The 23,595-nt window shown below is 57.0% G+C and overlaps 1 protein-coding gene across 12 annotated transcripts in view; it reads right to left on the minus strand.

Moving 5' to 3' along the window:
- The window catches only part of AHRR (aryl hydrocarbon receptor repressor), a 79,264-nt gene extending 57,763 nt beyond the window's left edge, over window positions 1–21,501 (minus strand). For 8 of the 12 annotated variants that reach the window (XM_085001749.1, XM_085001747.1, XM_085001748.1 and 5 more), the window contains exons 1-3: window positions 21,399–21,501; window positions 12,419–12,489; window positions 4,948–5,129 (exon numbers count right to left, since the gene is read on the minus strand). Coding sequence is in view for 8 of the 12 variants with exons in the window: in XM_021077068.2 (XP_020932727.1) it covers window positions 4,948–5,129; window positions 12,419–12,480 (244 nt within the window). In the remaining 4 variants the exon portion in view is untranslated. Of the gene's footprint in view, window positions 1–4,947; window positions 5,130–12,418; window positions 12,490–20,175; window positions 20,649–21,398 lie in introns of those variants that run through there. The other 4 variants (XM_021077070.2, XM_085001744.1, XM_085001746.1 and 1 more) reach the window with 3 other exon arrangements.
- Between the last annotated feature and the right edge of the window lie 2,094 nt (window positions 21,502–23,595).

Here is a 23,595-nt window from a genome sequence, read left to right on the forward strand (position 1 = left end):
AGCAGCGCTTCTTCTGGAGGCCAGGCCCGAGCTCATCTTCCAGCAAGGGCTCTTCTCCAGCTTACAGACGGCCGCCCGCCTGCTCTGTCCCCAGGTGGCCTCAGCCACACAGGACAGGAGAGAGCCCTCTTTGCCTCTGCTTGTACAGATGCCAACCTGCAGGATCAGGACGCACCTCGTGACCACTTTCAACCCCAGTCACCTCCTCAGAAGCCCCATTTCCAATGTAGTCACCCTGGGGCCTGGCCTCAGCACACACCTCTGTGCAGGCGCAAACATTCGGCCCATGATGGCTCGTCAGGGGAAGACAACCCTTCAATGAACGCTGAAAACTGCACAGTTTAGCTTAATAATCACAAACACGCATCTCCCGGGTTATAGCATCACTGACCATCTCAGGGAGCACTTTGCTGCTCACCTGCCAGCAAACACACATCCCATGGCCGGGGGGGGGGGGTGAAGCAGGTGAGCCGGGGGCCAGAAAGGAGCCGGCACAGAGAATGTAAGCGGACGGAGGCCCAGGCAGGCCGGGGGTGCAGAGAACACTGTGGGGGGTGGGGCAGCACCCTTGCCACACAGCATAGAAATCTCCAGGTTTGGGTAGGGAGCTGAAACGCTGCTCTCTGCTGTCCCTCCTGGCTTTTCTCCACCCCTCCCCCCAATCCCTGCTTGTCCTGCCTGCACGGCCCCTGGCGGTGGGGGCAGTTCACACGCCAGGCCGGGGTGGACCTCAGGCCCTTGGTTTTCTGCACGCTGGTCCCCACCCTGGACACTTGTCCCTCAGACCCAGAGACTCTCCCGGCTGGGCTGACGCTATGGCGCTTCTGCTCCAAGGGGATGACCCCAGGGGACCACCGGGCCTGCCGAGGGGGTGCCTGGGCTCCTGGGCCTTGTCCTGGAAGGAAGCTCTGCTCCAGCCCCTGGGGGTCCTGCACACTCCGTCCGCCCTTCCTTCCACCGACTCCCCGTCTCCCCGTCTCCCCTTGTGCAGACAGTGAGGCCTGCAGGAGTGGACAATCCCTCTCTTTGGTGTGAGCAGAGGGTTCATAACTTAGAAGGACAGGCCTCACTTTATGCAAAATGAAACAAATGAGTTAAATCAACCTACCGCCTTTAAAAATGCATGAAAGTCGACATGGACCCGAACATCACGAGCAAATTTTCAGGCCGTTGTTACCCTTGGAGGTTGGAACTTTCCAGTTCATGTGCTTCCCAAAGACGACTTTTGCGGAAGCATTAATGAAATTAGTTTATCCATTTCTGAGTCAGGAAACACAGATTAAGATCCAAGTTCTATAGCTTGACTTCTTTCTAACTATACAGAAAAAGAATTCAAGAAATTGTTTAGAATTTCCCCTAACACATTCAGTTCAAGAGGACGGCAAGCTGGGGACTCCTCGGCCCACTGGGACAGGCGGACTGGGCCACCGGCAGCTCAGGACTCAGCAGAGTGAGAGGCAAACCCCTGCCTCAGAGGAGGAGGTGGGATCGGCCAGAACGTCGCTCTGCTCCCGGCTAAGGACCATGCGTCCCGGCGGACACCTGGACAGACACCTGAACTCCTGGAAACAGCAGAACCAAAGCCCTTCTAAGACCACCCACTTTGGCCCTGTGGGCACAGCTGGAAGTGACCAGTCCCTGACCAACATCCCAGACGCAAGTGGCTGAGTCTGTGGGAGGAAGGTGAACAGAAACCCCCCGTGGGCAGTCCCGAACCTGGCCTGGGCTGTCCAAACAGGTCCCTGGGAAGCCCCAGGCACAGGGAGCCCTGGACGCAGACGCCTCCATGCGGAGGGCACCTGACGTGGGGACAGGGATGTGGGCATGGGCACAGGGAGCCCGACAGGGGGCCGGGGAGACCCGCATTGGGAACAGGGTCTGAGGGATCCCGAAGGCTGGGCCGCGAGCCCCGGACTCCCTGGGCATCAGGGAGGCCTCCTGTCACCCCTTCGGGGACAGCCCCCTGCTGCAGGCACAGCCCTTGGGCCCAGAAGCAGGGCAGGAACTTCTACTCTTTTGTTTTCGGAGGCATCCAGCTCCTGGTAAGACAGAATTCCCGCTGTTCCTTCAACATTTTGCAAACCCGCTTCCAGGGCCCTGAGCACACGGGCGCTTTCGACTGAGCCACAGCCAACATGAGACTAGTGACGGCCTCGGCAGGGACACGACTGACCGGCGTCTGGACCCGCCATGCTGGCAGCCTGGGCTCCCCACGAGACCACAGAGGGCCGAGTGTGGTTCTCTTTGCTGCTTTACACATTTGAATCTTTTCCGCCTGAGAAGGTAATGCTTTTCAGTACAACTTTGGAAACCTGGAAAGTAAATAAGTCTCCTGTAACTCAGTCTCAGAGAGAGGTGCTGTCCCCGCAGGGCCGTGGGGACAGTGCTCAGCACTCACAGGGCTGGCCGCCCACCAGGCACCCCCACAGCAGGGCCCCTGCGGGACAGAGGCTGCCCCACGAAGGGACACGAGTGAGGACGGGCCATGGGAGTCCCAAAAGCTGGAGCCCCAGTCAGAAAGCTGCTGCCAGGGCCCTGGTCTGCCTGGAGCCTGAGGACCCCGTGTCCAGGGCTGAGCCTGTGGCTGCCCTGGAGCTCCAAGCCCTCAGCCCTCCTCAGGGGTCCCACGGACCAGGCTTTGATTTTGACCGTAAAAGTCAGTCAAGGCAGGAGCTCCCATCGTGGCCCATCAGTAAGGAATCTGACTAGTATCAGTGAGGATGCAGGTTTGATCCCCGGCCTTGCTCAGTGAGTTAAGGATCCATTGTTGCTGTGGCTGTGGTGTAGACCAGCAGCTGTAGCTCCAATTCGACCCCTAGCCTGGGAACTTCCATATGGTGCGGGTGTGGCCCTAAAAATATTTAGAAAAAATAAGTCAAGGCCACTTTAGAGACTGTCATTTTCCAGCTCCGCTTGAAATAAAGCTGGGATGAGCCCATGCTACACAGAGCGCCCCCCAACCCGCCAATGTCCCAGCTTTCCTGGCTCACTGAGATCCGGGTCCCCAGACGCCATAGCTCGAAATCCAGGTAAGTGCCAGCACTTCCAGGGAGGGACCGGACACTGTGGGCACCAGAGGGACTCAGACAGAACTCAGGCCTGGTTCTGAACAGGAGCTGGTGGACACGTGAGAGCCCGCGGGACCCTGGTAGCTGCAGAGTCCAGAGAGGGAGCACCCGCAGGGTGTGTGTTTGTGTTTGTTTTGTGGGGTGGGAGTGCGTTTGGTTTTGCGTCTTTGGGAGGGTGTCGCTCTGAGTGAGACTGTGGATGTGTGTGGTGTGTTTGCGTGTGTGTGTGAGGGTTGTGAGGGTGTTGTGTGGATTGGTGCGAGGGGGGTGTGTGGGCTGTGCATGTGCATGGGGAGGGGGCCAGGCAGGAGTCCTGGTGCCAGTGGGGGATGGGAGGGGGGCAGGCCCGGGCACCCAGGGCCTGGGAAGCCCCAGTGCCGCCAGCAGAGGGCCGTGGAGGAGGGCCCAGGGCAGACGAAGAGAAGCAGCCACGAGGGCCCCTTAGACGGCTCCGCGAGGGGCGCTGCCTCTGGGCAGCTGCAGACCGCCCCCCTTGCTGTCCCTGGAAGCCCACCAGCCTGCACAACGCTCCTGGTGACCCCCGGAATCCCTCCTCTGCTGGCCCCCACCACTCTCTGCCGTCCTCCAACTGCTCTTCCAGAACCGTTTCACGGACTCGCAGCTCTGGCCATGGGGGCCAGGATCTGAGAGACGACACCCAGGAAAAGAGCACACTCGTGGGGCTGGGTGTGGGGAGCTCCAGGCAGGGCGTCCAGTCTCCCCACCGGCCCGTCGGGGGGCAGACACAGAGCCCCGCGCACTGGGCCCCAGCTCGGGGCCAGGACGGCCTTCCACGGAGGACGTCTCAGCACGCGCAGGGCGCACGCCAACGAGGGACCAGTCCCGGAGAGGAGCAGGCGCAGGTGGGGCCCCAGGGTTCCGGGGACTCAGACAGAGGCTGGGGGACGCCAAGACTCCCCCACGCAGCGCTCCCACAGAGGGGCACTCAGAGGTCGGCAGAGGAAGGAGGACCTGGGGTCCCTGCTCCAGGAGGGGACGAAGGCCAAGACGGGGCCCTGCGGAGGGCCGTCAGCTGTGGCCCAGTGGGCCGGAGCGGCCTGCTGTTCCCTGATCCTTCGCAGCGGGCTCCTGGGGAGGTCGGGGCCCAAGGCAGGCTGAATCCTCAGGAAGCCTGCCCTCCCACTCCTGGAGCCAAGAAAGCCAGCAAGGCCAGGGGCTGTCCCACCCAGAGTCACTCGGGTTCCCAGGCCTGGCGGCAGGGCGGGGAAGCGGCGCGGGCCTGGGGCCGTACTGTCCCGGGGCCTCGGCCTCGCCGGCTGGCCGTCCTCACCACAGCCCAAGGTGGCCTCGGCCACGTGAGGATGTGCAAATGTTGACCCCCGTCCCTCTAGACAAAGTCTGGGCTTGACGCGCAGCCGCAATCTACACCCTCCGCCGTCCACACCTGCCCACTTTAAACACTATTCTGACCTGCTCCCAAAGACACGAAACAAATTCGGAATTTTACACGAAGTTCAGACTTAGTTCAGGGGCGACGGCAGCAGCCACAGGTTTTGAAGCAGCTGATGACATTTCTCTCTCAGGCGCTCAGCCGGGCCACGTGAGGAGTAAGGCCTGGCCCGGGGCACCGGATGTGGACAGGCACCAGAGCTGCTGCAGGGGTCCAACACACCGGGCAGAGAGGGGCTGGCACCTGGCTGGGGCTCTTGGCAGCCCCCAGGACAGGCCAAGCTGAGAGGAAGCCCCAGGGCCCCTGGGGCAGGTGAGGCCAAGCAGGGGGAGGCCTGGCCCCTGCCCCTCCCGTCAGAGCTGTGCTGGTTGGTCAGCACTCAGCACCCTGCCTCTACGTGACCACCCAGGACAAGAGGTGCACACTGGCCATCCTGGCACAGCCAGGTGAGGCCCAGGTGAGTCCTACCTTGGAAGAAGCTCTTCACCCTGAGGTAACTGACGCTGAGACGCAGGACTGAAAGCTTGTCCAGCTTAGAGATGATGTCAGGTGGCAGCGGCAGCAGGCTGGCCAGGTGGTCCAGCTCCGCGTTGAGGCGGTCCCGGTGCCTCTTGGAAGGGTTCGACCTCTCAGCCCCCACGGCGGGTCTCCTGTCGGGAAAGACATAGTCAGACCTGGGCTCCCCGCCGGAGCCACCACCCTCAGACAGAAACCTGTCCCCAGTGGCCAGCTTAGAGGCAATCAGCTTCAAATGGAGCCTCCAGGAAAAGTGGGCAGTCGGGGCTGCGGCCACAGGGAACCACGGAGGAGCCCGCAGCTCAATCCCAGAAGCGCCGCCTTTTTTAAAATTGAGATGTAATTCCCATAACATAGGACTGTCTTAAAGTGAAGAGCTGGGTGGCCTTTTGTACATTCAGAGTGTCGTTAACCTCTATCAACTTCCAAAATATTTTCATCACCCCAAGTAAAACCCTACCCCACTCAGCAGTTTCTCTGTGCCCTGCTTCTCAGCCCCAGGAAGCCACAGCCCCTTTCCATCTCCCCAGATGTGCCTGTTTCAGATGTTTCGTGTACATGGAACCAGACACCGCGAGGCTTTTCTCGCCTGGCTCCCTTCGCTCAGCATCACTTGTTCACGGCTCCCGCGTGCGGCGCAGCAGAGTCAGGCGCTCCCCTCCCTCCCGGTCGCGGTGGGCGGTGCTCCCCGGCCCCAGGGACGCACCCTGTTCACCTGTGCGCAGCCCGTGGCCCAACCCCACTCCCCCTCTACGGGTCCTGCCAGCCCCGCTGCCGTGAATCGGAGTCCGCATTTTGGTCGAACATGTGTTTCCAATCCTCTCGCCTGGAGCGGAACGGCTGCGTTAACTCGGTGACTGCGTCGGACACATCTTGAGGAGCCGCTGGACCGACGTGCACGGAGCTGCAGCGGGCGACACCCCGCCAGCCCCAGCCCACAGCCTCGCCGGGACCTGCTGTGTCGTCCTTTTTGTGAACCGAGGCTGCTCTCGCTCGCTCTCGTAGGTGTGAGGCAGGCCTGATGCACATTTCCTTAATGACCCATAAATGGAGCGTCTTTTCACGTGCCTGTTGGCTGTCGCTCTCTCTTCTTCGAAGAAATGTCTGCTCAAGGCTTTTGCCCGTTTTAAAACTGGGTTGTTTACGGAGTTCCCGTCGTGGCGCAGTGGTTAACGAATCCGACTAGGAACCATGAGGTTGCGGGTTCGGTCCCTGCCCTTGCTCAATGGGTTAACGATCCGGCATTGCCGTGAGCTGTGGTGTAGGTTGCAGACGCAGCTCGGATCCTGCGTTGCTGTGGCTCTGGCATAGGCTGGTGGCTACAGCTCCGATTGGACCCCTAGCCTGGGAACCTCCATATGCCACGGGAGCGGCCCAAGAAATAGCAAAAAGACAAACAAAAATAAATAAATAAATAAATAAATAAATAAAACTGAGTTGTTTGAAAAGCTACATGCACGCCTATGTTCACTGCAGCACCATTCACAACAGCCAAGACACAGAACCAACCTAAACGCCCCATCGACAGAAGAATGAAGGAAGTTGATGTGTTGCATATACACACTAGAGTGCGACGCAGTCATAAAAAAGAACAAAATAATGCCATTTGCAGCAACATGAATGCAGCTAGAGTTTCTCGTACCGAGTGAAGCAAGTCAGAAAGGGAAAGACAGATTCCATGCCATCACCTCTATGTGGAAGCTACAATATGGCACAGATGAGCCTGGCTACCAAACAGAAACAGACTCACAGACGAGGAGAACAGACTTGTGGCTGCCAAGGGGGAGGGGGAGGGAGGGGTGGGGTGGACGGGGAGTTTGGGGCTGGTGGAGGCAAACTATTCCATTCAGAAAGGGTAGGCAACGAGGGCCTGCTGTGCCGCACGGTCCCTTGGAATAGAGCGTGATGGGAGGTGACACGAGAAAAAGAAGGTACATATAGGAATGACTGGGTCGCTTTGCTGTCCACAGAAATTAGTGCGACACTGTAAACCAACTATACTTCAATAAAAAACTGGGTTAAGAACTGGGTTTTCTGTCCTCTGTCGTTGAGTTGTAGGAAATCTTTCTATATTCGGGATATCAGATCCCTATCAGATATACACTTTGCCACAATTTTCTCCCATTCTCTCATGAGCTCGTCAGTCTCTGCTGTTTCTTTCTTTCTCTTTTCTTGCTGAGACACCTGTACCACAATCCTCATGCTGCCGCCAGAACATTAACAGCCAGACGCCTGGGGACAGAAAGACAGACTGAGCAGAGTCCACACACACTAGCACCTGCTGGCCAGAGCAGGGGCCCAGACCGGAGTGAAAGATGCTGGAATCCTCCCCAGAAAACAAAGCAGCACCAAGGGAGGTGCGCTGGTCAGAGAGGGGAGAGGATGCCGGGCTCCGACCTCACCTCGGCGCAGACCTGCAGGAGCAGTCGCCCAGTGCTTTCCTAGACGGCCTGTGCCAGCCGATGGGGCCCTCCCCACCCCGTGAAACCCCTGCGGGGATGCCCGCCAACTGAAGAAGTGGGTGTCAGGAGAAGTCTGCTCCAGCTTTCTCAGAACCCTTGCCGCCCTCCAAGCAGCCCCCAGCTCTTCCCTCCCCACTTCCATCGGCCAGAACAGGAACCCCCACCTCACACCAGCAGGAAGAGGGGGGTGGGGCCGGGGGAAGCTCCGCCTCCCCATGGTGGAGTCTGGACGCCAGGTGAGAGAGACTCCCAGGTGCCACTGCGGCCCATGGAAGGAGGTACAAAAGACGCCAAAACTATTAAATACTCAGAATAAGTCTTACGAAAGGCATCCCAGACACCTAACTGCAACTATAAAATATTGCTGAGAAAAACTTAAAGAGACACAAACAAATGGAAAGCCACATCACGTTCCTAGCCTATAAGACCCAGTGTCATCCAGGTGGTATTTCTCCCCCACACTGACCTGTGGATTCAGTGGAACTTCAATTAAAAGTCCAACAGGCCTTTTTGCAGAATGGACAAGGGAGCCTACACTTCGCAAGGACGCGTCAAGAACAGCCAACACGAGACCAGGCTGGGGGCCAACCCTCCTGACCTGAGCCTCTCCAGAGTTGCAATATTCCAAATCGTTCAGCATTAGAGGGAAGATGGAAACACAGATGAATGGAGCAGAGCGATGGCCTAGAAACAGACCCACATGTTTCGGGTCAATTTATTTGACAAAGACAGTAAAGCGATTCCATAGGAAAGAGATTTCAATAAATGTTGCTAATAAACTGGGCATGAGAAAACAATTAAGCATTAGCCTTTACCTCATACAATACCTCCAGATTAGCTCAAAATAGAGCACAGACCTAAATCTAAAATGTACCACGAAACCTTACAGAAAACACTGAGAAAGTCTTTGAGACCTTGGAATGGTCTTGGGACTCTTACTGAAAAATCATTAAAAAACATGTTGATAAATTGATCTTTTTCAAAATTTTTAAAATGTCTTCTGACTTTAAGTCACCATTAAAAAAAAAAAATGAAAAGGGAAGCCACAGACTGGCTAAAACTACTCACAAGAAGAGCCTCTATCCAGAATATGTAGAGAAGTTTACACTTCAGTAAGAAGACCAACTACCCACGAGAAAACAGGCAACTTACTCGGACGAACGCCTCACCAGAGAAGAGGCAGAGCCACCACCACAGCCCTCGGGGTGGCTAAAACCAAGACTGATCGTGCCAGGCTTGGGCGAGAAGGTCGAGGAACCAGAAAGCTCGCGCTCGGCTGCGGGGAACGAGAAGAGCGCAACTGCCTCGGAAAACGGTTCGGCGCCTTCTGGAGTCAAAGCCTCGGCGGCTGGATCCCGGAGCCGCGACCCCGGCCCGAGGCGCTGGCCCCTCGCGTCCACGAGGCACAAATGTCCAGGGCAGCAGGGCCCCAGCGGGGACCACCCGGACGCCCCCCGCAGGTGAATCAACCCCGCGGCACCTGCACACGGCACAGTGCCCTGCGGCAAAGGAAGGGCACACGGAGGAGCAGTCAGCCTCGCCCCCCAAGGCACAGAGGCCCCAACACACACACACACACACACACACACACACACACACACACACACGCACGCACGCACGCACACACACGCGCGCAGGAAATTCTGGGAGGTGCAGACCAGTCCCCGGGCGAGGTTCAGGGTGGCAGGACCAGGGCACCAGGGAGCCTGGGCCGTGATGGGAGCAGCCTCGACCTCAGCCATTTTGCCTGGCTGTTTGCACACCTGTGCCCTGTGTGTGCAGGTCACTGCGCTCGGGCACAGCCCAGAAAAGAGGAGAAACACAAACATGCACAGGACCCACGGCTCACACACCTCTGAGCTCAAGGTGCCGGGACACGGACTCTGCTGCCGTCACAGCCCCAGGAAAGGGTGACTGCCAGGGTCCGCTTCCCTCCAGGGCAGGGCCGGCCTGAGGGGCCCCTGGGGAGCAGGTCCCTGGGCCAGGTGCCCGTGAGAACACACAAGCCCCCCGACGGGGCCTGTCACAGGCTCCTCGGCTGCCATCGTCCACCCCTGGAGGGTGGGCCAGATCGCAGCCCGCAGCCGCCAAGGGCCAAGGAGGCACGTGAGGCTCGGAGCAGCCTTTGCGGCTCACACCCCAAGCCGGGCGGTGGGCCCAGGCCCTGCACACATGCCCCCAGGCTTCATGACACATGGACACCGGTGCTCGGAGAGGCCAGGCCAGTCGCATCTCTTGGAACAGTGGGGAGTGTGTTCAGGTCAGTCCACGTCCTTCACTGCTCCCGCATCACAGGGCCAGTGCCCAGAGCCACCACAGATGGGCGAAGACACAGCAAGTAGCCAGCACGTCCCAGGAGCCGTCACTGGCCACACAGGGAGAGAGAGGCTGACCCCACATCCTACCCCAGGAACACTTCCGAGTGCTCAACAGCTTCAAACAGGCGCAAACCAAGGAACCCATTAAAATGCAGAAAAAAGATTAGGGAAATTTTCTCAAATCCGAAACAGGGAAGATCCTTCTTTGGGATGTAAAATTAATTCGCCAAAAAGGAAAAGATCAATAAATTCAGCGTCGTGAAAATTAAACGTCTGTGCATGTAAAGAACAGCACAAATAAAATCAAAACTGAGGAAAGGTATTTGAAACACATTCGAGGAGTTCCCGTCGTGGTACAGCAGTGAACGACTCCGACTGGGAACCATGAGGTTGCGGGTTCGGTCCCTGACCTCGCTCCGTGGGTTCAGGATCCAGCGTTGCCACGAGCTGTGGTGTAGATCGCAGACGCTGCTCGGATCCCCCGTTGCTGCGGCTGTGGTGTAGGCTTGTGGCTACGGCTCCGATTAGACCCCTGGCATGGGAACCTCCTTGTGCTGCAGGAGCGGCTCAAGAAATGGCAAAAAGACCAAAAAAAAAAAAAAAAAAAAAAAAAAAAAAGAAACACATTCAAGAATTAGTCCCCCGTGTATGTGTGCAAGCTCCTGCAAATTAAGAAGCACAAACACAATCCAATAGAAAAGCAAGCAAAAGTCATCAACACAGACAGTTCACAGAAAAAGAAATACCCGCCGGCCCACTTGGTGACACCGATGAACTCACAACCCACGCCCTCGGGCTGAGCAACCCCACCTGTAAGAATGCACGTGCCTGCTGTGTCTGGCCGGGATTCACCCGCTTGTGAGCTAGTAACGTGCTACTGTCCGCAGATCCTGGCAGAAAGTCAACGGCAGGAAACCCACAGCAGGCAGCGGGAGCATCTGCGGTCTGTGTCTCTGACCCACAAGCCCGTGAGGTGCACAGAGGGGTCCAGGCAGGGGCTGTGGGTGCAGGTTTGTGTTGAAGGTGAGGAATCCACCACTTTCCCAGCAAACAGTGAACAAGCCTGCTCATCCGGCAAGGAACGTGCCAGCACGTGCAGCCATGGCCGTGGCCCCTCCAGCGACCACCCGCGCCCCACCTGGCACGAAGCCACTCGCCGCAGAGTGATGAGCGGGGAAACGGCCTGGACACGTGCTGGTGGAGGGCTGGAAACAAATGACACTGCATCCTGCACAGCAGGACGGGGGGCCTGTGAGGGGCCGCGTCCAGGCACATGGCAGTGGGTATGGCAGCGCACCTGAGGGCAGGGAGTTTACTCGCTGCCCACAGGTTGGCTGGTTATGCAGGACGATCTCGGCAAGGATCGGCAAGAAACTGCAAACCCAGGCGGGGAACCTGGGGCGCAAAGGGCCTGGGGGGGCGGCTCTTCGCTGAGTTTTGAATGACGTGGACATAGCTCCCCCATCAGTAAATAAAACGTCAATAAATCTCCTGATACGTGCCTCAAGCTCATGGTCTCAGACGCTGAAATTAGAACAAGATCACAATAAACGGAGGGCAGTCTGACCTTTGCTCCCTGGTCTGTCCCCAAGAGTGTGGTGTACACAGACCCCCAGACTGAGCCCAGGGCACACAGCTGGGTCTCCAGGCACTTTCTTTCCTTTTTTAAGGTGACAAATGTTCTCAGCAGAACAAACAAGCTCAGAACGCAGGTTCCCCCACTGCCTGGTCCTGGGCCCAGTTACAGAGCCATCTCAGCTCCTGTGTCTCATCCTAGGTGCACAGTTCTGCCCTCCTGCGCCTACCCTGCCCCCGAAGACCAAGCTGAACACTTGCCCCCAGCACCCCGGCTCCATCCCAAGGCCCACAGCGGCCACACAACCGGCTCAGGCCACAAACACTTTCCAAAGTCCAGCCTCACCAGCCGCGCCGCCGTACTTGGCTGGGGGTGTCCACACTCCGGTGAAGCCCTCACGCCAGAGGTACAGAAACCCAGGCCCACACAGACACTACACAGGTGTGCACAGGCCCACGGGCTCACACCCAGACAGAGCTGCATTACACACATGAGGCCACAGGACACACTTGCATGTCAGCTTATACACCCAGCTGTGTCTCACACACACACAGCCCCAGACAGCAGTGGACACAGCAGGACCTGGTCCCAGGAGCCAGAGGTGGCCTGTGGGCTCTGGGAGCCGCTGCCTGCTGACCTCCGGGCCAGGCAGCACTGCTGTTGCTGCAGCCACAACCACCACCTCGTGGCTCCGAGCTCCCCCTTGGGCAGCCTGGGCGGGTGGGGAGCGTGTGAGTGGCGGGGCCGCGTCCCGGGGCTGGGTCTCCCCTCACTCTCTAACTCAGCCCCCCAGGGCCACGGCGGGTGGGGAAGAGCCCCGATCTCCTTTCACTTGGGTGAAGCCCCGAGGAACTGTGGGTGCATCCGGCTGAGGATGGGGTCTCCCGGGCAGGGGGCCGGCATTCCAAACAAGGCGTCCCTGGACCCGGCCACAGCTTGCGGTCGGAGCCAAGCCAGGAAAGCAGCCCCGCTTCTCTTTGTCCCTAAAATCCACTTTTTTTCGCTGAAAACACCAAGGCCTCGCCTGCTTCAGCAACAGTGGGCAGCGGAGAAGGGGTGGTACTCACTGCTTCTGGACGGGCTTCCTCCTTTTCCTCCCGGCGTACATGCAGTCCCCCGGCGGAATCATCGTCCGGGCCTAACAGAGAAAGGGAGCATCAAGCTGGGTGCCTTGAAGAGGCCACAGCGCCCGCACAACTCCCCAAACCAGCCACCACGGTGGGGACGGCGGCAAGGGGCCCTGCCCCCAGGACCCACTCGTGCCACACCCTCGGACCCAGCAGGGATGCGGCCAAGTCCTGGCCTCCCCCTTCTGTGGGCAGCTTCGCAGCCGCCAGCCTGGCTGAGGACCCACGGCGCCACGCTCCCGGGAGACAACGCAGCCCCGTGCTCAGAAAGCTGACAGCAGACAAACATCCCGAAGCACCAGAAAACAGGAGCCACCCCGAGGGCCTCCGTGAGCAGGACGCATGGCCGCAGGCGCCCAGGGCCATGTGCTGGGTCGGGGCTCCGTGCAGGCGCACCCTCTCAGGGTGGCCAGTCTGCTCCCTGACCCCTCCCCTATGGCTCTGTCCTTTTCCACGTAACATCCCTCTCAACCCAAGTTGGGCTTCCACTTTGGTCACTAACTCATACCTGCAGTGAGCCCAACTGATCACACCTGCTGGCCTCCACCACGGGTGCTGGACACAGATGCCTGTCCCTAAGGGGCAGTCCAGTATCTGTGCCCCAAGGCTGGTCAGCTTGCCTGTCACCTCAGGGAGGGCATCGGATTCCCGTTTCTTCCCATGCAGAGAGGGTACTGGAGCCTCACAAACACCCTGCAGCCCGGTGGCAGTGAGCACTCCAGGCCAGACTCTGGGCCAAGAGAGGTGGAGAGGGGTTAGCAGCCCTCCACGGCCTCAAGCATGTGCAGCCTGGAAGAGGAATAAGGTTCAACACCCAATTTCCATCCTGTTCAGAAAGTGCAGGGAAAATGTCGGAGACATGTCATGGATCCACTTTAAACATAAGAAACACATGTTGACTATTAAGACCTGACAAGGAAAAGAAATGGATCAAAGAAAGATACACTCTTCAAAAGCTGGAGGAGCTCTGTGAGTATTAGACAAAGGAGACTTTGGAAAAAGGACTATTACCAGGGACAAAGAGGGCTACTGTATAAGGATAAAGGGGCCACTTTTCCAAGAAGACACAGCCATCCTAAATGAGAATGCACCAACCAGAGCTTCAAAATACATGAAGCAAAAATGAATACACCTGTCGGTACCTTGGACATCCCTCCCAGGAAATCATTGCACGACGCAGGCTGTCCAAACCACAGCCTTGGGCCAGTCGAAATGTAAAGAGCACCCGCCAGTCACAGCAGAGTAGGCATTCTTTGTACAGGGAACATTCGTCCAGACAGACCATATCCTGGGACTTAAAACAATCCTTGACGGATTTAAAAGAATAAAAGTCATACAAGGTATGTTCTCTAACAATAACAGAAATAACCTAGAAAGATATATGGAAATTTCCCAACCCTTTAGTAAGCAACCCACTTCTAAATAATCATAGGTCAAAAAGAAAGTCAAAAGGAATTTAGAAGTATTTTAAACTGAATGAAAGCGAAAAATACAACATATCAAACATTGTGGGATACAGCTGAACAGCATTTTGATGGATACTGATAGCAGTAAATGTCTATATGAGAAAAAATTTAAAGTTTCATATAAGCAATCTAAGCTTCCACTTCAAGGAGCTCACCTTATGGCTCAGTGGTTAACAAACCCGACTAGTATCCATGAGGACGCAGGTTCAATTCCTGGCCTTGCTCAGTGGGTTAAGGATCCTGCATTGCCATGAGCTGCAGTGTAGGTCGCAGATGTGGCTCAGATCTGGCGTTGCTGTGGCTGTGGTATAGGCAGGCGGCTACAGCTCCGATTAGACCCCTAGCCTGGGAACCTCCATATGCCGCAGGTGCAGCCCTAAAAAAGACAAAAAGACAAAACAAAACAAAACAAAACAAGGAGCAGAGAGAATTTAATTAACTCAATAAAGGATATCTACATTTAAAAACCCTATAACCAACATCACACCTAACAGTGAAGGGCTGACTCCATCTCAGATCACAGACAAGGCAAAGACGCCCCCAGCACCATTCCCATTAGTGTGCCCAGACAACATGAAGGGACCCACGGAAAATTCCAAAATGTGGCTAAGACAAATATCTTACAACTTATAGCAATTGAGTTTAGCAAGGCTGTAGGGAAAAAAGACAACATGGGAAAGTCGGTTGTGTTTTTATGCATTTGCAGTGAACAACTGGAATACAGATCTTCTTTCAAACCAGTGCCATTTACAACAGCACCAAAATAAAAATTAAATGTTTAGGCATTTCAAGAGGTTTAATATGTGCACCTGGGGCCCTGAAAAATAAGCGGAATGGAGGTGACAGGAAAAAAAATTAAGAAATAATAGCAGAAATTAGTCCAAACAATGAAAACTGTAAACCTACAGATTCAAGAAGTCAATGAACCCCAAGCACAAGAAACAGGAAGAGAATTACACCAGGTAAATCATAGTCAAATTGCTCACAACCAGCAACAAAAAGAATAATCTTAAAAGCCACCCGGGGAGTTCCCGTTGCAGCTCAGCGGAATCGAATCTGACGAGGAGCCATGAGGTTTCGGGTTTGAGCCCTGGTCTCGCTCCGTGGGTTGAGGATCCAGCATTGCTGTGGCTGTGGTGTAGGCCAGCAGCTGCATTTCTGATTCGACCCCTAGCCTGGGAATCTCCATGTGCCGCGGGTGCAGCCCTAAAAAGGAAAAAAGACCAGAAAGGCCAGCCGCAAAAACAGCATTGGGTATAAAGAAGCAAAGCTAAGTATGGCAGCAGGTGCCTCGGCAGAAACGCGTGAGTGGCAGGGCTACCTTTAGAGCACCGAGAGGAAAACCTCCGCTAGAGCCCAAACCCCGTGGAAATATCTTCCAGAAATGAGGCTCAGTCGGTTTTCAGGCGTAGACGAGCTGAGAGAATTCACTGCCAGCTGACCCACACCATGAGAAATGCGAGTGTCCTCAGGCCAGAGGAAAATGATACCAGATGGGAACGTGGGTCCACAAAGTGGACCAGAAAAAGCACAGGAAGTGGCAAATGCGCGGGCAAAACGCAGGGCTCCTTCTCACTGTCTAAACATCTTTAGAAGGCAGCTGGCTGTTGAAACAACAACGATGACAGTGTGTTGTGGGGTCTGTAACCTGCAACGACGTCAAGGGCGCGGCAACTACAGCCCGAAGGCGGGGGGTGGCGGGGGGCGGCGGGGGGCGGTGGTACTGGGTCGGGCGCAATGGTATCCGAGGGCAGTGCCTCCGAGCTTGTTCTGCAGATGGGCCGGACCCTTCGAGCGTTTCTCCTTCGTCGTGGGTGCAACGCGACACCTGCCAGAGTGAGGGGCTTCTTGTTCCCACTCGCCTCTGCCAGAGGGAGACTCAGCCACGGCCTCCACCACCGCCTCCAAGGACGCCCTGTCGGCTTCTCCTTCGGTCCTGAGTACCCCTCTGAGCTCTCTTTCCACTGTTGTTAAGACTGCTTTAGATTACTGCCTCTCGAGTCAAACAAGAAATTAAGTAAAAACACATAAGAAGCTGATTTTTTTAAAGTTCACACGTTTTAGAGATATAGGCCAACACACGTAAAAGAAATGACACGTCAGCAATTTGCTCCTACGTAACTTGGGGAGCAGAGGGGGGTTTAAATGACACTGGAGCAGCCAATATTGACAGTGCATCATTTATGCTGCTTGATAAATAAACTGGACTCACAATAAAATACTCTCCACTTTTTTTGACAGGCAAGAAATAGATTTATGAAGATAGGCCGCTTATGAGAGACCCAAGCGGGCAAGCGAGGAGGCTTTGCGAAATACTCTCCACTGTTGTGAAAGATCTGATCATTTTCAAAATAAAAAGGTTTTTTGAAAGCATTAAAAAGAGAGAAATGCGGCCTAAAAATAAACATACTGTGGTCAATTGATTTTTAACAACAAAGCCATTCAATGCCGACAGAACAGTCTCCTCACCAAAAGGTGCTGGAACTACTGGACACCCACCCACTAAAGAGTGAAGGTGGACCCTACCTCAGACCATTTACAAACACTAAGCAAAATTAGCTAAAGACCCAAGTGTAAGAGCTAAAACCATAAAACTCTTAAAGAAAGCCTAGGGCTATATTTGAATGACCTAAAATTTGACAGTGGGTTTTTCAGATATGTCACAAAAAGCATAGGTAAGAAAAGGAAACTTGGATAAACTGAACTTCATCAGAATTTGAAACATGGGCTTCAAAGGACACTATCGGGAAAGTCAAGAGACAAGTCACAGAGTGGGAGAAAATATTTGCAAATCACATATCTGATAAGGATCTAGTACCCAGAGTTTATAAAGAACTCTTAGAACTCAACAACAAAAAGACAAACAACCTAATTAAAAAGGAGCAAAGGACTCTTTTTTTTGCCTTTTTAGGGCCGATCCCGCGGCACATCGAGGTTCCCAATCGGAGTCCAATCGGAGCTGTAGCCGCCGGCCTACACCACAGCCCCAGCAACATGGGATCCGAGCCTCGTCTGCAACCTATGCCACAGCTCACGGCAACACTGGATCCTTAACCCACTGAGTGAGGCCAGGGATTGAACCCGAAACCTCATGGTTCCTAGTCAGATTCGTTAACCACTGCGCCACGACGGGAACGCCAGCAAAGGACTTTCATAGACATTTCTCCCCCCAAAAAAGTATACAAGTGGTCAAACAAGCCCATGAAAAGATGTCCAACACCACTAGTCTCCAGGGAAATGTAAATCAAAACTACGATGAGACACCCCTTCATGCCCACGGGCGTGGTTATTATTTTTAAAAACGGATGATAACGAGTGTCGGTGAGGAGGTGGAGAAACTGGATTCCTCTTGCATTGCTGGTGGGTGTAAACTGGGGCGGCATCACCTCAAAAAGTCCAACTCACAGTCACTCTGTGAGCCCGCAATCCCGCCCACAGGCATGTGCCCAAGAGACCTGAAGACACACGTGCAAACCAAACCTGGCACTCCAACACTCAGGGTATCACCAGCCACAAGAGCCAACAAGTGGAAACACCCCAACGCCCACCCAGTGACGAATGGATAAACTCAACGTGGTCCAGCCATGCAGTGGGACATGACTCAGCCGTGTGAAGGAACGAGGGTCCGGGGCTCCCTGCAACGTGGATGGGGCTTGAAAAGGTGACACTACACAACAGAAGTGGACACGAGAGGGCCTGAAAGAAGCAGACACAAACGGATATGTATTGACTCCGTTTCTGTGAACAGGCAAACCCAGAGACGGAAAATAGATGAGCGGTTGTAGGGGCTGGAGAGGAAAATGGGGAGGGTCTGGCGCGGGTAGAGCATACGTTTGCCATGAAGAAAATGTCTTGGAATTCGATAGAGGTATGGCTGCACAACGTTGCAATACACTAAAGAACTGCTACTGGGAGTGCCCATCGTGGAGCAGTGGTTAACGAATCCGAATAGGAACCATGAGGTTTCGGGTTCGGTCCCTGCCCTTGCCCAGTGGGTTGACCATCCGGCGTTGCTGTGAGCTGTGGTGTAGGTTGCAGACGCGGCTCGGATCCCGCGTTGCTGTGGCTCTGGTGTAGGCCAGTGGCTACAGCTCCGATTAGACCCCTAGCCTGGGAACTTCCACATGCCGCGAGAGAGGCTCCGGAAAAGGCAAAAAGACAAAAAAAAAAAAAAAAAAAAAAAAAGGAAAAGAAAAGAACTACTACTGAACTGTACTTTTCTTTTTGCTTTTTAGGGTTGCGCCTGTGACATACGGAAGTTCCAGGGCCAGGGGTCCCATTGGAGCGGCAGCCACAGCAACACAGGATCTGAGCCACATCTGCAGCCTACGCCACAGCTCAAGGCAATGCCAGATCCTTAACCCACTGGGCGAGGCCAGGGATCAAACCCACAACCCCACGGTTCCTAGTCGGATTAGTTTCTGCTGCACCCCGAATGGAACTCCTTTTTCTTTCTTTCTTTGTTTTTTTTTAGCAGCTTAAAGCTGTTTTTGACCCCCAGCTCCCACCTCCCACCCCGCAGAACTCCCGGGAGCTCCCAGTCTCCCAGCACACGCTTCTCTCCTGCCTCTCCTTCCCTTCCCCTCCTCCTGTACCGCTGCACAAATGTTGCTTATATTTGTATACGTTCTGTTTTTAATGAGGTAAAATTCACATTACATAAAATTAACCACTCAAAAATGTACAGTTCTGGGAGTCCTCATGTGGCTCAGTGGGTTACGAACCCTGCTAATATCCATGAGGATGCGGGTTCCATCCCTGGCCTCGCCCAGTGGGTTAAGGATCTGGCATTGCCTTGAGCTGTGGCGTAGGCCGCAGATGTGGCTCAGATCCTGTGTTGCTGTGGCTGTGGTATAGGCCGGCAGCTGTCACTCCTATTCGACCCCTAGCCTGGGAACTTCCATATGCCCCGGTGCAGGCCTAAAAAAGCAAAAAAAAAAGACAAAAGAAATAAGCTGCTAGGGATGGAGTCCCCTTGGGGCTCAGAGGGTTAAGGGTCCATTGTTGCCACTGCAGTGGCTCGGATCACTGCTGTAGCATGGGTTCAGTCCCTGGCTGAGAAACTTGCACATGCCGCGGGTATAGCCAGAAAAACAAAAATAAATAACAGTAACAAACAGGCTGCTGGGGATGACGCAGCAGAGGGAACAGGAGAGCTCTGCAGGACCAGGACGGGTTGGGCGGGGGAGCCCGGAGGGGGTCCGGGAGGCCACAGGCTATGGCAGGAAGAGGTGGATGGACACCTCAGGGGTCAAGCCTTCTCGGCTCACCCCGAACCACGCCGCCCTGCCTGCGCTTCTCTGGGAAGCAGATCAGACCTTCGGCGGCTGGAGCCTGAAGTGCAAGGCCATCCCGTCCGAACTGCAAGGCCGCTCAGCTCAAGCCAGAGGGGCCTGAGCTGCACCCAGGCCCAGCCCTAGCCTGAGGGATGTTCCCCTCCCCCACCCCCGCACCCCAAGGGGGCGGCCACCCAGCAACCCACTCCACACTTCTCAAGGTCAAAGGTAAGGGCGTGGCTGACCCGCCCCCGCCCCCGGGACCATCCCCAGCATCACCTTTTAAATGAGCCCCAGGCTCAGAGCAGGGGTGGGGTGGGGGGGTGACAGGAAGATCAGGAGGGGGCCAGGGGACACGGGGGGGGGGGGTGCTGACCCCCTCCCTTTCCTCCATCCAAAGCCCTCTCCCCACAGCAGGAGGTGAGACAGGACCCAGGCTCAGGGCACAGCCCCTCCCCATCTCGCCCACAGCCACAAAGCCCTCCGTGGAACGGCCCCCAAAACACAGGTTGTGGCCAAAAGCGGCAGAGCAGATAAACACTCTCCAGGTAGCCCGCTGGGGGTGGGGGAGAAATCCGGGGGGCCAGCCATTGTCCCCTGGAGAAGCCGTAGTTCGGGGTCCAGTTCTGGCGCAGCCTGCGCTAGAATCCTCAGCCCAGGCTCCATTTTCCTGAATGCCAGGGCACTGCCCTGGAGAAGCCCCTGCGGGACTGACCAAACTCCCCAGACAGGCGCCACGGAGGCGTCCCGAGCTTACAGTGCTTCGGGGATTTGGAACTTCTCCGCGAACCTCTCAGGGTAAAGGTAACAGCTGCCCGTTTCGGAAAATACACATAAGGACAAAACAAAAATGAAAGATCCTGCACATGACACGACTGCCTGCGACCAACCCAAGAGGCAAACAACGCACCCGTCTGTGTCCAGCTCTGCCCGGTACCCACCCCGACGTCCTCACCTGTAAGCGGGGAGCCTGCCAGCCACGGCTGCTGGCCAGCCCCCTCACCTGGTCAGGCCGCACCACCCAGCAGCTGCCCACCTGCCCACCAGTGGATCCGAGCCCCCCAGCGTGACGGGGCGCCGGCCCAGGAGGCTGCAGGCCCTGATGGCGGACTTTGGGCGGAGGCTGGCCAGGCCCGGGAGCCCGCCTCCGCCGGAGGCCGCCCGGAAAGTGCCCCCGGTGGGTAGGGCTGCTGACCAGGCCGGAAGAGATCCAGTTCACGACTGTCCAGTACCCAGAGCTCGGGGGTGGGGGGTGGGGGGAGACCAGGGCACCCCCTTCCGCACCCAGCCCTGGACGACCAGAGCCTGTGGGTCTCGCACAGAGGCCCTGCCTGAGTCATGGGGCGGCCACAGCTGGAATCCTGCTGGACGCCTCCAGGGGGGCAGAGACCTCCAGCCCCAGCCCTTCAGACCAACCGCGAAACAGACGAGGAGCCGGAGCCGGAGGAGGGCAAGTTTCCCAAGGCCTCTGACCTCTGACCCTGGCTGGTCACCGGCCCTGTGGGCAGCCCCCTCCCCAACACCCAGTGGGCAGGTCCCCCAGGGCTTGTGCCTCCAACAAAGTATCTTCAATCTGGGATTTTCCGCCACTCAAAATAAGCCTTTAGGGAAAAACTTTCTTAGTGCCACTAACTGAAACCCCACGAATTCCTGGAAAACGCGCCTTCCGCTGCTCCTCCCGAGTATGAGAACCAAGGCTGGCGCTCTCTGCCCCAAAGGAGGGGCTGAGCTCGCGCCCGGCTGCGCGGGGGCCCCCAGCTGGGGTCTCCCCTGACCAGCTGCCCTGGGGAGGGCTCAGGGGTCCAGTTCAAAGTGCTCCCCCAGCATCTGCCCAAAACCTTTCCGAAGGAAACTGGCCCCAAAGCCAAGGGCAATTGGCCCGACTCCCCCAAGAGAAGTGGGTTCCGACGCTCCAGGGGCCGGGACACTGCGGGACGGCAAGCAGTGGCGGTGGAGCGGCTTCCCTCAAAAGCCTCGTTTTCAGGTTTAGGTGAGAAGCTGCCCGTTGGACCTCAGGGCCGAGCGACGAGAGGATGGAGCGAGCAGAGGGGGCTGGGGCGACAGGGCTTGAGGAGGGAGGGGTGGCGGAGCCGAGCGAGGGGGATGCTTGGGAAGACGGCTCTGCGCGCGCGTCTCCAGCGCGGAGCCGGGCGGCCGGAGCTCGCCCGGGGCACTTACCCTGCCGGCGGCGCGCGGAGGCTCAGGCGCGCCCGCGGGAGCAGTCGGCCCGGACCGGGAGCTGTGGCGGCGCGGCTGCCCGCGCTCGCATCTCGGGGACCAGGCGGCGGCTGCGGCCGCGGAAGGAGAGCCCCACCCCGGCACGCGAGCCGCCCCGCCCCGGAGCCGCCCGCGCCCGCGCCCCGGAGGCGGCAGGGGGCGCGCGCTCGCATCCCCGCCCCGGCCCGTGGGTCCCTGGTCTGCGCGCTCCGCAGTGGGGTCGCATCCTGGGCCCCTCGGATCCCCCGGGTCGCCCCAAGGGTCAGTCGGCTCCGGGGTGCCCGGAGGCCCCCGAGGCCCCCGTGCTCCCCGCGGGAGCCCCAGACCCTCTCGTCCGCGCCCCCTTCCACCTGCGCCCCCTGAGACCGATCCCGCGGGGCAGAGATGCGGGAGCCCAGGATCCCCTCGCCGCCGGGTGCGGCGCCCGAAACCGAATGTATATCATGACCTGCTCGCCTGCTGCAACCGGGTTTTGCTAGGATGAAAGGGTTTTACAATTTTACAATATTAATACAGTACTTTTGACACTGGACCTTCTAGGAGCCGCAGGGCCGTTGGTGCGAAATCTCAATCCGACTTTTCTGGTTCGCACCAATCGGCCAGCCGCGTGGAGGCCCTGCTCCGACCACTTGCGCGCTTCCCCGCCCCGGGATTCCCAGTTCCCTCTTCCCGAGGCCTCTGGCGGGACCCTTCCCACTCCTCGGGTTGCTCCTTCCTCCTCTTGTTCCCTGACCGTTGGCCCCTGCTCTCCTCAGTCCTATCCGACGAGTCTGGACTTTGAAAACCCAGCTCCCTCACTGGGCTCGGACTGTTTCTGGCTCCCGAGGCCCCGGGCGCCCTCTGAGCTTGGCCTCCCACCTTGGGCTCTCTGCCCAAGGTCCGAGGGGCCCCTGGAGACCTCGGCTTGATCCACCAATGCCATCCTCACCCCGCCCTCCCTGTGATCCCTGGCAAGGGGGGTGGGGGGGTGCAGCCCCATCCACTGTCCTCATCCAAGCCTCACTGACGCTGCACCCCCTCAGTCACTGGGCTCGGGGTCCAGTGTCTGCCCTGTTCCCCGTCCCACAGTCAGTGGCACCTACCAGGCTCTGAGCAAAATCCCGCCCATCAAGCCCCAGCTGCCCCCTGCCTTGTGTGCCTCAGGACCTTCGCACTTGCTGTCATTCTGGGCCAGCTCCCCACAGCCTGGGCCCTCAGAGAGAACACCAGGCTCAGATCCAAGGCCTCTGCTGTCCATCTCCTCTCTCTGCTCTGCCTCTCATGGGGCCTGCTCCTGCCCGAAATCACAGCAGAGGGTTCTGTGACCCTGTGTCTAACAGGTAGACTCACAAGATCTGCTCACCTCTATCTGAGGAAGAGCGCCGCACCTGCCGCGGAGCAGAGGCTCAAGGTGTCCGCTGAGTACATCGTCTTGCACTGGACATGGAACAATATGAAGTTCTGCTGCTGTATTTCTAAGTAGTCAAAACCAGCAGTCACATCCTGATCCAATTTTTGCAAAGTGCATCATGCCCAGAAAGAGTCTGGGTGAATGACTTCAGGTGACAGGTGAACTTTAATTTCTCTTTACTTTTTAAAATTTCCACAGTTCCTGGACATTTTGCAAGAAGCATGGGGTGTTTTTGTTCCCTTTTTGGCCGTCATTTCCTTTTTGTTAATGACAGTAAGTGCGTGTGTCTAGTATGTCGGGAGGGTACATCTGGGCGGGGCCGTGGCCAGGTGGGTCCATTCTGTCAAGTGCAGGCCTGGAGGGACCTCAGACCAGGAAGGTGGGCAGAGACAAAGAGCCCGAGGACTTGGAGCTTGTAGTAAGAGCCAGCACATCCCCAAAGGGGAAGACAGCACCTGCAGACCTCAGGGACCCCATTCTAGCCTGCTGTCCAGGCACTGGTCTCATCCACCCACCCTGTCCTGTAGGGAACCCTGAGCAAGACACCCCACTGCTTCTTGCAGCCACTTCCTGGGGCAGGACAAAGGCAGGTGAAGCTGGACAGCTGGGGGTGCAGGAGAAACCAGGGGCCCCTCCGTACTTCCCCCCAACCACTCACCTTGGCCAAGCCTGTCTCCAGACTGTGGGGCAGTCATGGCACTGATCCAACAGGATGGCCCTTTTCAGGGAGGTGCTACCTGTCAGGTCTCTAGGATCAGGGACTGAGCT

The sequence above is a fragment of the Sus scrofa genome, chromosome 16 (assembly GCF_054392235.1).
Source record: "Sus scrofa isolate SSC_HxYL_T2T_F1_AM1 chromosome 16, Sscrofa_HxYL_maternal_Yorkshire_Landrace_v2.0, whole genome shotgun sequence".
Lineage (NCBI taxonomy): Eukaryota > Metazoa > Chordata > Mammalia > Artiodactyla > Suidae > Sus > Sus scrofa.